The sequence below is a fragment of the Callorhinchus milii genome, unplaced genomic scaffold, assembly GCF_018977255.1.
Source record: "Callorhinchus milii isolate IMCB2004 unplaced genomic scaffold, IMCB_Cmil_1.0 Scaffold1, whole genome shotgun sequence".
In the NCBI taxonomy this organism is placed as follows: domain Eukaryota; kingdom Metazoa; phylum Chordata; class Chondrichthyes; order Chimaeriformes; family Callorhinchidae; genus Callorhinchus; species Callorhinchus milii.
In genome coordinates, this window is record NW_024704742.1 from 111,274,895 (window position 1) to 111,290,886 (window position 15,992).

Genomic DNA, 15,992 nt, shown 5'->3' on the forward strand with positions numbered 1-15,992 from the left:
GGAGTGAGTTGGAGGGATTCCAGGATGATAGCTAAAGAGTGAGGCCAATATATTGTATGTTTCGACGGAGAGCAAATTACCACATCTAGTCATGACAAAACTGATACTGACAATAAAACGCTCATGGGTTATTTCAGTGAAACATTATTCTACTTTCAGTAAAAATGTCCCACATCAAGGCAGTTGTCTCTTGAAGGAATAAGTATAATGCAAAACATCTGTTGAATATTATTAATGATTAACAAAATCCACATGTTAAACAACTGTTGTTTAATCTGGGGTTGAGAAGGTTTGTCACTCAACAGCCACTTTGTTTTGTTCATGCTCTTTGTGAAGTTCTCTTTTCTCACCTTATCATCCAGAATGATGAGGTTATAGATGATTATAGCTCTCCCAGGAGGAAGGATAACACGTCCCCGGGTTGGACTGATGTCTTTGCTTGCAGAACTCAAGCCTGTTATCTGGTAGTGCAAAGTAAACATAATAACTGCAATAATTAAATTCTCAGATCTTACATCGTGCGTCACAGCATAATCTCTAGAAAATACATTTCATGGTATCAAAATGAAGAACAGCCAACGTTTTGTTTTAAAAATAGGTTTTACTGCGTCATCACTGGAACTAGTCGATAATCTTCATGTCAAGATGGTTTGAATTTGAAGAAGTATTTATTCTAAAAATGTACTACTTAGTTTAGATTAATTTCTGTTTTAGTTAGGTTTCATCAAGTAAACCTACTCATAAATTATAGCTCTGAACTCCTCAATAATGCAAAAGGCTAAAATATGAGAAAAACAGATATAATTTGGTATAATGAAACACTCAGGAATTCTGTATTATTTTGCTATGTCTGTATGAGTTAGTGGAAGGTGCTCAGATATGCTGTTACCACAGAACCCAATCTTTGAAGCCAGGTCCATGTTAGCTGACATACTACATAGCAACATAAGAAGTTCAGGTCAGGAAAATGCCATTCAGCCCATTCAGACCATTCCATGTGCAACAGACATGTTCTAATCGCACCTCTACATCTTCCTGCCATATCCCTTAATATTATTTCTCTCTAAATACCTATTCAAATTGTATTGTTTATAAAATAGAACATCATTTTACTGTGAAAATATTATCCACGTTTTCATATGAACGTAATTTATGATTGTGGAAATGTTCTTTCAATCAAAATAAATTTTACTCAATGCTCGCTCAGGAATATTATTGACAAGAGAGGAATTGTGTCTGATAAATAAAAAGAGAAAAGTCACAGAGAGCAGCAGTGCAGCATAATATGGAACCAGTAGTTATGCTGAAGAATGGCAAGTTGCAGATTCATACCCATGACAGGATGAATTCCTAATCACAGGCTTGGATAGTAATTTGATATTTGACATAGCACCTTATCACGTCTTTGAGACATCTTAAAGAGCTTCACAGAGTATACTGGATATACTAATTGTATATGTTGTGGGCAAAACATGCATAGCAGTATCCCACAAAGAGTTGTGAATTGAGTGACCAAATTATTATTATTTTTAAAATTTTGAAGGCATTATTACCCTCGGAAAAGTGATCCGCCAATCGACTAACAACCAGGTTCATACTTACTGATAGGTAAACAGAGCCCTGTGGAATAAGGAAACTTGTCCAACATTTTGCCCTGCCCCACCCAGGAATCGAACCCAGGTCTCTTGCTTGCGAGGTGAGTGCACTAATCACTGAGACTCCACAAGTGACTGGTGCTGAGCAGAGACCCAGGAAGAGAAGAAACATTAAGAGACAGCGTTTCCCTGGGCAGAGGGCAGCTAACCAGTGGCATAACAATGCATCTGATCTAGAAAGGCAAATAGAAGGAATGGATTGATTTGGATAGCTCTTTTCAAAGAGCCGGCACAGACACGATGGGCTGAATGGCCTCGGTCTGTGTTGTATAATTCTACGATTCTATTCAATATTTTTCAGTGGTTGCCAATTTTGTCATCAGTGATAAAGCAGTGGGAGATCTCCTGGGAGAAGGATTTCAATGAAAATAGTGCCATTAATGAAAATCTTATCTATGATGAGACAAAACAACAGTCATAGCATGGAGCACTATTTAAGGTAGGCAGTTGTCTGAGTTAATAGTAATTAATTAACTGGGGTCAGTGAGTATTATAAGAAAACTACATATCAAGTGTCTTACAGAATTTGGGGGTTTTCAGAATTGTTCAAGATAAGGTAGAGTTTTTTTATATATACACACACACACACACATAATCCTCATTTTTATGGTGATCAAAGGTCATTTTTGTACAGAGAAAATTTAATCTCATCCACGAGTCATACTAAGGCATCTTCTGCTATCAAAACCAGGATGAGATGGACAATTAATGTTTCATACCTACCTCAAAATCCACAGTTACCGTTCCATAGGTTCCTTTCTCTCTGATGAGAGTAATAGGCACAAATTGGTTTTCACCTCTTGGCTCGTCTACAGTGATTGGAGAAGACTACGAGAGAGAGAATGTTATCATCAGCCATAAAGCAATAAATATCACTGTGTGGATTTGGCTAGACAGCAGAACAGTTTCCATGGCAATGCTCAATTCCCGTGGACAAATTCATCTAATCTGTAAAGTGGTCCAGTGATGGGGTTACATCTCCTGGCAACCAATCTGTTGTTTAAGACTAAAATCCTTATGTACACTTTCAGAAGAACTTGAATTACAAAACTCAAATGCAAGAAGTTTAACATAAAAAGGCCAAACATATGAATTAATTTTTTGTGCCCTTTAAAGCAAATGATCAAAAATAAATTACATTTAAGATTAAAATGCTGCTATGCATATTTTGACAATTAAACTTTCTTCAATGCCTCTTGATTTTTTAAAGAATCTGTTATTTTACTCTGTGAAAACAAACACGGCACATCCCAATGTCTGTCAGTCCATCTAAGACTCAAGACCTTAACTTTTCATATCACTGAATAATGGCTTCTCTAATATCAACATACTTCTGTTTCATTACCTTCAGTGTTTTATCACTGTATTCATGTTGTCTGTTTTCCAAAGTGCTCTGATGCACACTATCACATCTTGTGATTCCAAAACAATATTCAACATGTCTTCAAAATTTGCCATATCTAATACTGTAGAAGATGAAAGCTATGCTCACCACATTGAAAGAAATAATTCCAAAGGCATTGTCATTTGACAGAATGGTTATTGTGGCAATACTGGGGGCTCCAAGTGTCACGTTTGCTGGTGCAACCTGGAAATGACAGAAAAATAGTGTTAAATAAGTTTTGTTAAGTTTATCACGGGCAGTTTATTTGGAGGCCGTGTGAACATATAAACATTCCTGCTGAATTTCAGGTTTATTAAGATGTAAGTTTATTACATCTTAGTAAACCTGAAATAAATTAAATGAAATTTTATTTCACACAGAATGTTTACGATAGCAAACATGCCTCGCAATAAAAATAATACCTTTATGCTTTATTTTCATAAATGTGGGCAGCAGCAGCAGCACAAAGTCTAAAATTGACCAATTCCAAGGAGAACAATCATAAACGATTTCAGAATACATATGACGCTTTCTAGTGGACAGCACTACAAATCACTAGCCAAACCAAAAATGTATTGTTGATGCTAGTGTCACAATCCAGATTGTTGTTAACCAGTCTTTCGAGGCAAATTGTAATTTCCAAGCAGATTTAGTTTTCAATTAGGAAATGCAAAGCAAATTGCTTGTGATCTACAGAACGCAAGTTATTTGGACACCTCAGCTCGAGTAGGATCTCTGTGTTAAATAAGAGGCTTTCAATACTCATTTATCACAGTTTGACAATCCGCTAATGACACCATAGCAATAAGAAACTAGGTATGAAGTATGCAATTCTGATTGAAAATGAAGGTTCTTTTCAGTTCTTCGTCTTTATACAATATCCTTTGACTTAAATGTTAAAAAGCTGAATTCTATCCCCAGCTCCAGGTCAAAGGTTTGCTCAATCTGATTCATGCAATGAAATGAATGGTTGTGGGAAGATAGATGTCTTGTACATTTCTTTCTTTTAACTGTCTGTATCAATGCAGTATACGGAATTCCGCTGAAGAAAGCTCGTCTGTGAAACACTTTGTCCTAAAATCCTTATATATTATGGAACTTTACTTGTAAAAAAATAATGGAGCCCTTTTACATTTGCATTCAGCATTCAGAAAGCATGCGTTTCACGATAGAAATCCATTCTTGTGGGCAACACTCTGATCTTCATTGAAGGAAACAACAGTAAATACTCAAAAGATCTGCTTTAATTCTGCACAAGAATGTTTCATTTTTATTTATTTTTTAAAAAAATCTAATTTCGGAATTTTTTTAATACAAGAAATATTAAATAATTGACCATTACAACATGCAGCATAATCCTAATGGCCTATCAAGAGTAAAATGCTGTTGGAATCCTATCCCAGGAAAACACTAAGAAAAACATAGAAACTGGGAGATACTTTGCTTAAAAGGTGCTGGACAAAAGAGGCTGCAGCAAAATGTGCTTCAAAACTAACATGAAAATAACATGACTTTGCCACACTTGTATCACAGAGCACCTCTGACTATCTTGAAAGATTTGGAAAAGCATCTAGATAAATAAAAATATTAAAGAAGCATACATTTAGGAACATTGAATAAACTAGCATTTATACAAACTAAGCAACACAATCAAGGCACTGTCAGCTGTATTAATTCTGTTATTTCACCTGCTGAACTTATATTACAACAACAACAAAATTACATTTGTATAGCGCCTTTCACGTCGGGAGGACGTTGCAACAGTTAACAGCTAATGTCACAACTGTTTACAAAATATCTTCTGAGAAAATTTAAAAGACCTTTGTCTTTGTTCCTATTGTTGTACATTAGAAATAACACACATGCATAGAAAAGGATGCAGAAAACTAAAATAAATGCAAAGTGTGTTTTTTTAGTGCATCTGGTGGGAAAATGCTAATCGGTTTCAAATGTGCCAGACAAGGTGAAATGATGCTGCCATATTATTTCTACATTATTCATTCTCTAACACTTTAAGCTTTCCAAATGTAATGAATATCAGTCCTCTGCCACAACTGACTCTATAGATCACTTGATCTAAATCTGAACTTCATACAGTCCACGCTGGAGTCTATTATCAGCAGTTTCCACAGCAACGTCCCTAGCATCTTACTGTTCACACGCTACTTCATTCAAATGTTACCTCGCTCATGCATGATGTCATCTCTGCTTTGAAATACCTGCGGTTATAATTTAAATGAGGTTTGGCTCAATGTTTCACGTGAATGAGTTTTTTTTATTCTCAAAACACAGTAGAATGAGAATTGGAAAGAGTGCGACTGTTTTGGACAAGAGAATTAACTGATGATGTACATTGACTTTTGTTTTACTGATAAGTGAAGGTCTGAAGCAGAATACAAATGCATTCTATTATAGGGTTTCCTAATGTGAAGGATGTCTGCTTTATTTTCTATTTGCATCTCTCTACAACAAACAGCAGTGCCATATACCCCAAAAAAATCATTTTCACGGTGGTCTCAGGAGCATTAGAATTTGAATATTTAGATTCATACGGAATTACATTTAACTCTTGCACCGCCAACAGCCCAGGGTATTCTAATCTCCCTGGGTGAACCATATTTTTAAGTTGTCAAATATTACACCATAATGCTGGAACAATCCAATATTACAGTAATAGTTATTCATATACTGGTTTTAATAACATTTTAAGCACTTTATTTTCAAATCCCATATTTCTCCTATTTTAATTATTTTTTTTATTTTAAAATATTATACAACTTTTAAATCTTTGAGGATATTTTTCTAATGTTTAATCTACACACAGTGGATTTTACCTTATTGTCTCAAGTCTGTGGGGCCTATTATCCACATTAGGACATTACTGGGTGAAATTGGGCTGCCTTGTGTGCCTACAAATGCACACTGATTCCACTTCACAGAGAATTCTATGAAACACTTTGGAACATCCTCCCAATGTGAAAGGTGCTATAACAAATACAAGGATAAGAAAAATTGGCCTCTGATTTGCCGAAAAACAATTTTTGTTCAGTTGAGGCTCAGGAATTAAAGATTACCTTGGTTATGTGATTCCAGCAGCCAGGACAAAATTTGGACATAGTTTTTAGGACTTTAGCTGATAAATTGGCTTAAGGAAGTGGTCTTTGCTAAAACAAGTTATTTGACTTGTTACCAGCCATGGTGATAATTTAATTTTCAGCCGTCCGTTTTAAAAATATCACGTAAAACATTAAAATTCCAAAATGACACCAATGTTCTTTATCCTCAAGTTCTGGGATAACTAATTGGAGTAGCTATTAGCCACATGATCTCTGGTAACCAATAATGTAAATTATTTATCAAAAACCTGTAGTTATGTCACAATCATTTATTCTGCATCAGGAACATCAATTGCGCAATCCAGCGGATCAGTGTGAAGAGTTGTTAAATAGAAGGATCCTCAATTGATTAAATGCCTCGTAAATCTAACAAAACTCTTCTGAAATGGCTTCAATCTCATCTGACTGTTCAAATGTTAGGAACAAGCCAATTAAACTTGCACTCTCACAGATTATAACACTAAATAACTGTTGGGTTGATTATTGTACTGTATATTATTGCATTGTAATCAGTCCAGGATCCCAATCATTTCTTTTTTCCTTGTCAGTGTAAAAGTGATGCCCAAACTTCTGAAGGTAATGATTATTGGCAGAAAAATTTGTAAAATGTTAAAATGATTGACTACTATTTAATATTCAGAGCCATGCAAAGCAGTGCAAGAATGCAATCATAGTACTAACTAATGGATCACAACATATTGCAGTGAAGTTCTGAAGGGAACAGACCTGTTCTTTATGAGTGGGAATACACACGTCATCTGTTATGCTGGATGGGCCGAGAACAACAAAGGCTGAGGCACTGACAAGTTTGTCCCCAAACATGAAAAGACTGAATATTCTGTACTTTTGTGTCGCCTGTAAAGCTTTATGCTTTGTTTATACCATGCTTTTCATAGTGATTCAATGCAAAAATCACACAGAAACACAGTATAAACTGAGTTTGAAACACAGACTTGCAAGAGATTTGTACTGAGCCCACCTACCAAGAGCACATTGAGAAGGTCATTTCTAACCACTCTCTGACCTATCCTTGTCAAGCATCAAAACAATGTCATTTGCAGAAAGACAGATTGGCAGAAAGACAGAAACCAAGATAACTTGTGCTGCAAGATTACCAACACTACAGAGACATAATATCCCAGTTTTATTTTATTTGACTTGGTTACAATCATAACGTATCCACTGAAGAAATTAAGATTTTTGTGCAAGACTCTTTGTAAAAATATAAATTCCTCTAGCTTGGTCATTCCAGAATAAAATGTAAAATACACTGGCTAAAAGAGATAAGCCAGAGATTCACTTCTGAGAAAGACTAAGTAATTTGTGCATGCAACATTCATGATGCAACCTTGTGATGGACACATCATACACAAGTGTGACATTATGTATTATCCTATTTTTTCTTAGAAAGGTTTAAGGTGGCGAGCTAGTCCCTAGAGGCACTGCAAAGGAAACCAACGAGGCTGATCCCCAATGTTACAGTGATGAAGCTTAAGGAAGGCTAGATAAGCTTAGGCTCTTGAATCCCAAATACAGAAGGCTTTATGCCTTCTAGAAGTATACAATAAACAACAACAAAATTACATGTGTTAAACGCCTTTCACATTGGGAGGACATCCCAAGGCGCTGGACAGTCAGAGTTTGGGATCCGAGCTGCGGGTCGGGATCGGGGAGGGTGGAGGGGGAAGCAGGGTGATCGAAGGCTCGGTCGAAGAGGAGGGTCTTGAGATCGGTCTTGAAGGAGGCAAGGGAGAGCGCGAGGTGGAGGGACTGTGGAATGGAGTTACAGAGGGTGGCGGCAGAGTGGCAGAAGGCCCACCGGTCAATGTTGAGGCGGGCGAGGTAGGGGATGTGAAGCAGGCCAGAGCCCGCTGAGCGTAGGGATCGAGCATGATGGTAGGGGGTTAGGAAGTCGCAGAGGTAGGGGGGAGCAAGATCATGGAGGGCTTTCAAGGTGTGGACCAGGATCTTGAACTGTATACTCTGTGTGATATATTTCACAGAATAGAGAAAGTAAACCAAGAACAATACTTTTGTAGGTTTTTAGGGGGGAGTCAGCCACTGTGCCTGATACCCCAATGCAGATATCACACATTCAAAGTTGCGAAGAGCGATTTTTGGACAGAGACCAGGAAGTATTTACCTTACATACATAGGCAGCAGATGAAAATATTCTTTGATGGGGAGATTGGGTTGACTCAAACTCAGTTGAAGGGTCAGTCCCCTTTACGACAGACTCTAAGTTAACTTTAAGTTTAATTTTAACTTTACGTTGACTTGACTGAGAGGTTCATCAGCCAATCAAAAATGAGGATGCCCTGATGAGCAGCCCACCGGGCCAGAAGTGGGTGGCACTGCCAACGTGTTAGGAGAGGGTCAAGAGAAGGCCTTCTCCTTCAGCACCCCTTAAAGTGAGGTGTATATAGATTGGATGGGAGTGAGCCCCATCTAGTCCCAGCCACCTGGCGCTTTTGCTTACACAGAGGATAAACAGATTACCAGGGAGTGTGGCAGAGGTCAGGACACTGGACTAATTTAAGAAATGGTTTGAAATCAGTGGGTTGATAGTCTAGAAGGATGAGATCAAGCAGCCCAAGGGCTTTTTTTTTAAAACCTGTGGTTCTCTTATGATTTTGTGAAAATGAAAGCTATTACCTGTAGCTGTAGATAAAAAGCAAAAGTTTCATCTGCTTCCGGAAGCTCATCGTCCCTGACCGCTATGTATACAGTCTTATTAGATTCTGTAGTAAGGATTCGGGCTGCAGCAGAAGTGGCTTCAAAGTCACCTGTATCATCCCCTCGAAGCTGAAAGCAGTTGGAATAAACGTAAGTCCACATATATCTGCATTTAAGATTTCAAGTTAACCATCAGGCTTTTTATTCTTATGTTATGATCAATTGACTTACTCAAAATGTTAACCTATCTTACTCCTTCAGGCACTGATTGACAGCATTTTCTCTTTCTATTTCTCTTTCCTAGTTTTTTGTAAAAAAGTTAATCTACATTTTCTTGATCTTCATTTAAATATGAACAACTATTATCCAAATTTTGTTGGACATAAATATTATTAAATAAGTACATCAGATAGAGCTGTGTTGCCTTTGCAGAACCACTAAATTCCATTAGTTCAATGCAATCTTTACTATTAGTTGTGTTTCTCTTGTTAGATTCTGTCGTCAGGATTCGGGCTACAGGAGAGATGTGGCTTCAAAGTCACCTGTACAATCCCCTTGAAGCTGATAGCTGCTTGGGTATTCCACTCAGCTTTTTCCACTGTTCCTGCCACAAATGGCCAAGAGAGAATGGAGGGCAGTTGATCCAAGAATATTGCTAATTCACTCTTGAACCAGTACACAGTCTATAAAAACCTGCCCTTCAGCTTTCCTTCTCTTCTGCAGGAGTTGCTCTGAGGCAACGACAGCAGAGATTGTATGCAAAAATACAGTGTAAAACATTGTGTGAACACCAATCCACAACATCACCAAGCTGGCTCTAGGAACAGAATACAGCAGAAAATTCACAACCATACTTGTTATTGTGAATGATAGTGTAATAATAATACTTGCAATTGATATAGCCCCTTATCACATCTTCACGAGACTCAAAGCGCTTCACGGAATATACTGTAAAGTGAATTGACTGTGTATATTGTGGGTGAAACGTGGCAGTCAATTGCGCACATCATTATTGATCCCACAACAGTCATGGATTGAGTGATCAAATTATTATTTAATTTTTTTTGAAGGGATTATTATCCCCGGAAAAGTGTTCTGCCAATCAACTAACAACCGGGTTCCTACATACTGCTAGGTAAACAGAGGTGTGTGGAATAAGGAAACTTGTCTAACCTTTCGCCCTGCCTGGGAATCTTGCTTGCGAGGCGAGTGCTTTAACTACTATGCTACAGGACGTCACAATGCACTCTGACTGCTAAAAGTAACTATTTCAGCAAAGCTGGATAACAGAAAACCCCACTATTAATATTTAACAATAATGATTACTATTTTTAGCTATCAGAGTAATTTAGACCCCCAATAACAATGGATACCTCTGAGTAAATTTAGGCAGTGGGCCAAATTTCAACTTCTACTTCACACGAATTGGATTACTGTTTCGTAATTCACTGAAAGGTGTTAGTTCTCCTCCCGTGAACCATGTAGAGAGTTCCCCATATTTCCGTTTCCTCCTTATAAGTGCTTTTTTTTTAAATGAATGCAATGAAGAGGGTCCATGTTATGTAATACGCACTATAAACCAGCCATATGATCATGTACAGTAACAACATGGTCCAATAGATTTAGCAGCAAATTAGCAATTTTAAGCAAGGTTCAATGGCACTAAATAATTTAGCAGCACTTGATAAATTTGCTCTTACACAATTAATTGTATGATCATTCAATGTTTTCTTGAATTTGTGCCAGAAGAATTTAAAATGGCAAAGTCATTCTACACTAACTTGAAAATAAACTTTTTCAGTTATTAATTTGTACAATTTATCACATGAAAGATTTGCCTTATTTAGTGATAACATTTAACACATTTTAAATTGCAAAGTATGGGGGTTATCAGAAATAAACATGCATTTATGTGTGTATATATATTTGAAAAATAGTATACATAAGTATCCTCCTTGGTGCAGCTGTGAAGCAGTAAAGGCCATCCCTCCATCAAAAATAACCTTAAGAAAGTTTTCAGCAATTTTTGATAGATTTTGCTCAGCTGGATATGTTTTTATTCTAAGTGACCTTTTCGTGTGTTAACAATAAGTAAACTGACATTGACCCCAGCTTTGGCAATACATTATGTGATGTTCAAACAAGCACAGTTTGTGGCAGGTCAATAGGACAAAGAAAAGTTTCCAGTGCAATTTCTGTCAAATATAATTTTAAGAAAGAACCTTTCCATTGTAATTTTCAGGCACTCATGATTTTTATAAAACTACAATTTAACAAAACATAAGGTGCCACTCATGCCATCAGTTATACCCCCTCTGTATAAAAACAAAGTCAAATTTCTTAAGAGATCATCCGACACAGTGACACTGCCGTACAAATCTGAACTCATTCCTTTGTCTAAATAATAAAACGGTAAATAATAAATAATAAATAGAATTGGCTTCCACACTCCAGGTTGGGGCAAGGAAAATCAGCCAGTTTCTGTTCCTGATCAATATCCAGTGATCTGCTGACTTTATGTGTAAGTTTGTGTGTGTGTATGTGTGCGTGTATGTAAGAGAAAATTGAGTGAGAGCAAGAGCCCTTCACCCTCTGGGACCCTAGCCTGCGTGAAGGGCAATATATAAATGCAAGTTGTTGTTGTTGATGATTTGCACCAATGCCTCCCACAATCAAATAGCTAAACTTCTTGTCAAGGCTCATACATGAATAAAAATAAAAGTCCCTGCACTTGATACATCATCAAGACATCTCAAAATGCTTCATAAGATTGAGTTATATATCTCGTAGCACTGAACAACAAGATTCCATTTATAGAGCACCTTTCACGTCGGGAGGACGTCCCAAGGCGCTGTACAGTTGGGTCAGGACCCGAGCAGGGGGGAAATGGTCAGGGTGAGGGGAGGGAAGGGAGGGAGCGAGGAGGGGGTAGAGAGTCGAGAGGGGAGTTGAAGGCACGGTCAAAGAGAAAGGGCTTGAGACCGGCCTTGAAGGAGGAAAGGGAGGCGGCGACGAAAGCACTGGGGGATAGAGTTCCAGAGCCTCGGGGCTGAGAGGCTGAAGGCCCGGCCACCGATGGTAGGGCGGTTGGGGCGGGGGATGTGGAGCAGACCGGAGCCAGAGGAACGGAGGGTACGGGCAGGTAGGTAGGGGGATAGTAGGTCGGAGAGGTAGGAGGGAGCAAGGCCGTGAATGGCCTTGTAGGCGAGGATGAGGATCTTGAATTCGATCCTCTGGGGGATGGGGAGCCAGTGGAGGCGAGCGAGGGTGGGAGTGATGTGGTCGCGAAGCCTGGAGCGGGACAGCACACGAGCTGCAGAGTTCTGAATGACCTGCAGCTTGTGGAGGGAGGTGCCGGGAAGGCCGACGATGAGAGAATACCCATAGTCCAGCCTTGAGGTGATAAAAGGTGTGGACCAGAGTTTCAGCAGCGTGAGGGGTGAGGTAGTGCCGTAGTCTGGCGATGTTTTGGAGGTGATGGAAGGCGGTGCCAGTTGTGGCGCAGATATGAGGAAGAAAGGACAGCTCAGGGTCGAACAGAATGCCGAGGTTCCTGACTGGCTTCGAGAGGTGGAGAGTGCAGCCTTGGATGCTGATGCTGTCAGCGCATAGGAGCAGTGGTCTGTGTGTAACTCCCCTACCAAATCTATTAGTGGGAGTCTACGCATGTCCCAGAGAGAGTGTCAAGAAAATAAAGGATTCATATAATCAGAAAAGAAAGGGAAAGGGTCTATGAACATCAGTTAGTTCAATTGGCCTATTCAGTGATGAGATTGACAGTACTTACTGTGGAAGCAGTATAGTGAGTGCCTAAAGACTTTTGCATAGATGGCCTCCCCACTGTTACACATAAGCTTTCTAATTTATCCTAACTCATTCCCCTTCACTGGGTTCATTTATAAACACCAAAAATGGAATGTGTAGAATTTTAGTTAATTTGCTCTGGTGACTGACTACAAGTTGTAATTCATAATAGGAAACCTTAAGCAAGCTTCCTTATCACGTACGCCAGTTTACCTAGCAATACATAGGAGTTAGTTATTTAGCAGATCACTTTCCTCCCCAATGTTTTAAAAAATTCTGGATCACTCAATCCACGACTGTTTGTGGGACATTGTTGTGCACAACCGGCTGAAAATATACAATCAATCCATTTTACAAAATATTCTGTGAAGCGCTTTGAGACATCTCAACGACGTGATAAGGGTATGGCTTCAAATGCAAGGATTATTATTATAATAATAACTCAGGTTGTGATAACAGCCCAGGGACTAACTATGTCCAAATGCATGTGTGCACTAAATTATGTAATTAATTCCACAGGCTGCTGATCATCCAGAACTCTGCAGCCCGTGTCCTTGAAAGCCCTCCACGGTCTTGCTCCCCCCTACCTCTGCGACCTCCTAATCTCTACCATCCTGTTCGCTCCCTTCGCTCAGTGGGCTCTGGCTTGCTTCATGTCCCCCGCCTCGCTCGCCCCACTATTGGCAGGTGGGTCTTCTGCCACTCTGCACCTACCCTCTGGAACTCCATCCTGCAGTCCCTCCACCTCGCCCCCTCCCTCGCCACCTTCAAGAACCATCTCAAGACCCTCCTCTTTGACAGTGCGTTCGATCTCCCCGCTTCCCCCCCGCCCTCCACCCTCCCCCTCCACGACCCCCAGTTCGGGTCCATAACTCTGTCTGTCCAGCGCCTTGGGACGTCCTCCCGATCTGAAAGGCACTTTACAAATGTAACTTTGTTGTTATTGTTGTTAACTGTGAAGATGATTCCAAAGTCCCTGTATTCGACAACAACAACTTGCATTAATATAGCACACTTCATACAGGAAAGAGTCTCGGAGCACTTCTTTTTCATTATTGTCCATTTTCATAATTTGCATTTGAAAATTGTTAATCCATAAGCAATCATCTCAACCTGTATTTTAGATTGAAGATTGTTGATTACATCTTCAAAATAGTTTCTTTTTTAAAAAATAACATAAAAAATTGATCACAGTTCACAAATATCTGCCAGCCCTCAAATTTTAATTCAGGTGTACACAATGCAGCACAGCTACCCTGACCACAATTCCTACTGTGTAGACTGAAACCACTTTAAGATTGTGGAAATGTTATAGGATTATTTGTACAGCATATCTTTGCCTTACCAGTAAGAGTGCAGTGATGTTGGCTGGGTTTCCTGTTCTTTCAATAACCAGACGTATAACTGAGGTGCTCGTTTCATTCACAACAAACTCAGTTTGACCTGCAAACTTCACTTCTGTATTCCCAAATGCGAGGGTGGCACAAAGACCCAAAACAAGCTCAGCCACCAGGAAAACAGCAGGCATTCCTAGAAAAGACAAATTAGAAAAAGATTATGAGACTGAAGAAACCTTTGGTTCAATGTTGAAGCCAAAAAAATTTACACAAGCAAAATACTGTGTAAAGTGATGTTTTCATGTTCATCACATTGAATCACTGTTGGAAAAATATCTAACCAAATTGTTTCATGAATATTCAGATAAAAATGAATACTTACAATAGTCACAATAATAAAAATCACATTTCAAATCCTTTGTTTTAAAAAAAGAACATATGGCTGAATATTGGAGCTGAGTCCTTTTAACATAGAGCCTACTTTGCAACTCATTGCTTTGAATCTTTTCAGACCATGAATAGAAGTGGAAATGAAAAGTATTAGAATCAGTGCCGATGCACAGAGTACACCATAATTATGTCTCAGACCTAATGTGCATGTATACTCAGTGCGCAGAAGAAAAAAATAAGATATTTTTTCACAGAAGATTGTTAGAATATGGAATGAAATTGCAAACAGTTGAAGCTAAGCTGACTGAAACTTGAGCAGAAAAGTCCATTGGCAGAATTCGCACCAACTCAGAGACAATGGGCCAAATATTCATTTTAGCGTTTGGTGTACTAACTGTAATGTCCAAACATCTCAAATCACTTCACAGGAAATTGCAGTGTATTTCGTTGGCAAACTCAGCAGCCAACTTGCACCATCAGGCAGTAAGTATCAAACAGTGGTCACAAGATCATTATCATCCATTTCAATGGGCAGATGGAGCCTCAGTGTAACATCTCATCCAAAAGACAACACCTCCAACAATGCCACTCCCTCAATATTGGACACATGCATCAGCCTGGGATTTTTGCTCAAGTCCTAGCATAGGTGTAAACCCACAATCTGTAGCTCAGAGGTAAATGCTTCCAACTGAACCAGGCTGGACCTGTTGTAAGATATCCATCATTCAACAATATCTATCATTCTTCTATAAAACAAATTGTAGAACCATAATCATATCATCCAGCCTCAAGCACTATTTCAACAACAACAAAATTACATTTGTATAGCACCTTTCACGTCAGGAGGATGTCCCAAGGTGTTTCACCCCCTTTATTTATTTATTGTCTGAATTTCAGACAGAAATTAAGCCATTAGTTTACACCAAGTATTTCGTGGGGAAAAGGCAGTTGATTTATTTCAGAATACTGATGGGGCAGGAACGAAGAACCAAAATAAGTTACATAGTTTCTTGCTACTTATGGTTAGCAGGCACATACTTCAAGATAATTCTGGGTGCAGTATTTGTACTGACAGAAAAATTAAGAATTGCCTTTTAAAACACTGCACTCTGAGTATCTTTGTTACCTTCGTAATAATAATAATCCTTACATTTGATACAGAGCCTTATCATGTCATCAAAACATCTCAAAGTGCTTCACAGAATATACTGTGAAGTGAATTGACTGTATATTTTGTGCGTGAAACACGGCAGCCAATTGCGCACAGCAGTGTCCCTCAAACCGTTGTAAATTGAGTGATCAAATTATTATTTTTATTTATTTAGTATTTTGAAGAGATTTTTATTCCCAGAAAAGCGATCCACCAATCAACTAACAACCGGGTTCCTACTTAGTGCTAGGTAAACAGAAGCGTGTGGAGTAAGGCAACTTGCCCAACGTTTCACTCTGCCCGGGAATCGAACCCAGGATCTCTCGCTTGCGAAGCGAGTGCTCTAACCACTGAGCTACAGAATGGAAAATTAAACAGTTAAAACAGGAAGGACAGATCACAGTAACATAAAAATGACACTGTATTTAGCCAACTCATCCCATCATGCATGCACACATTCACACACACACCACCCTATAT

The 15,992-nt window shown here is 38.9% G+C and overlaps 1 protein-coding gene across 1 annotated transcript in view; it reads right to left on the reverse strand.

Moving 5' to 3' along the window:
- The window catches only part of adgrv1 (adhesion G protein-coupled receptor V1), a 260,965-nt gene extending 246,802 nt beyond the window's left edge, over positions 1-14,163 (reverse strand). The window contains 5 exon segments of the mRNA XM_042346991.1: positions 351-461; positions 2,379-2,483; positions 3,148-3,243; positions 8,811-8,960; positions 13,981-14,163. Coding sequence (XP_042202925.1) covers positions 351-461; positions 2,379-2,483; positions 3,148-3,243; positions 8,811-8,960; positions 13,981-14,163 — 645 coding nt within the window.
- Between the last annotated feature and the right edge of the window lie 1,829 nt (positions 14,164-15,992).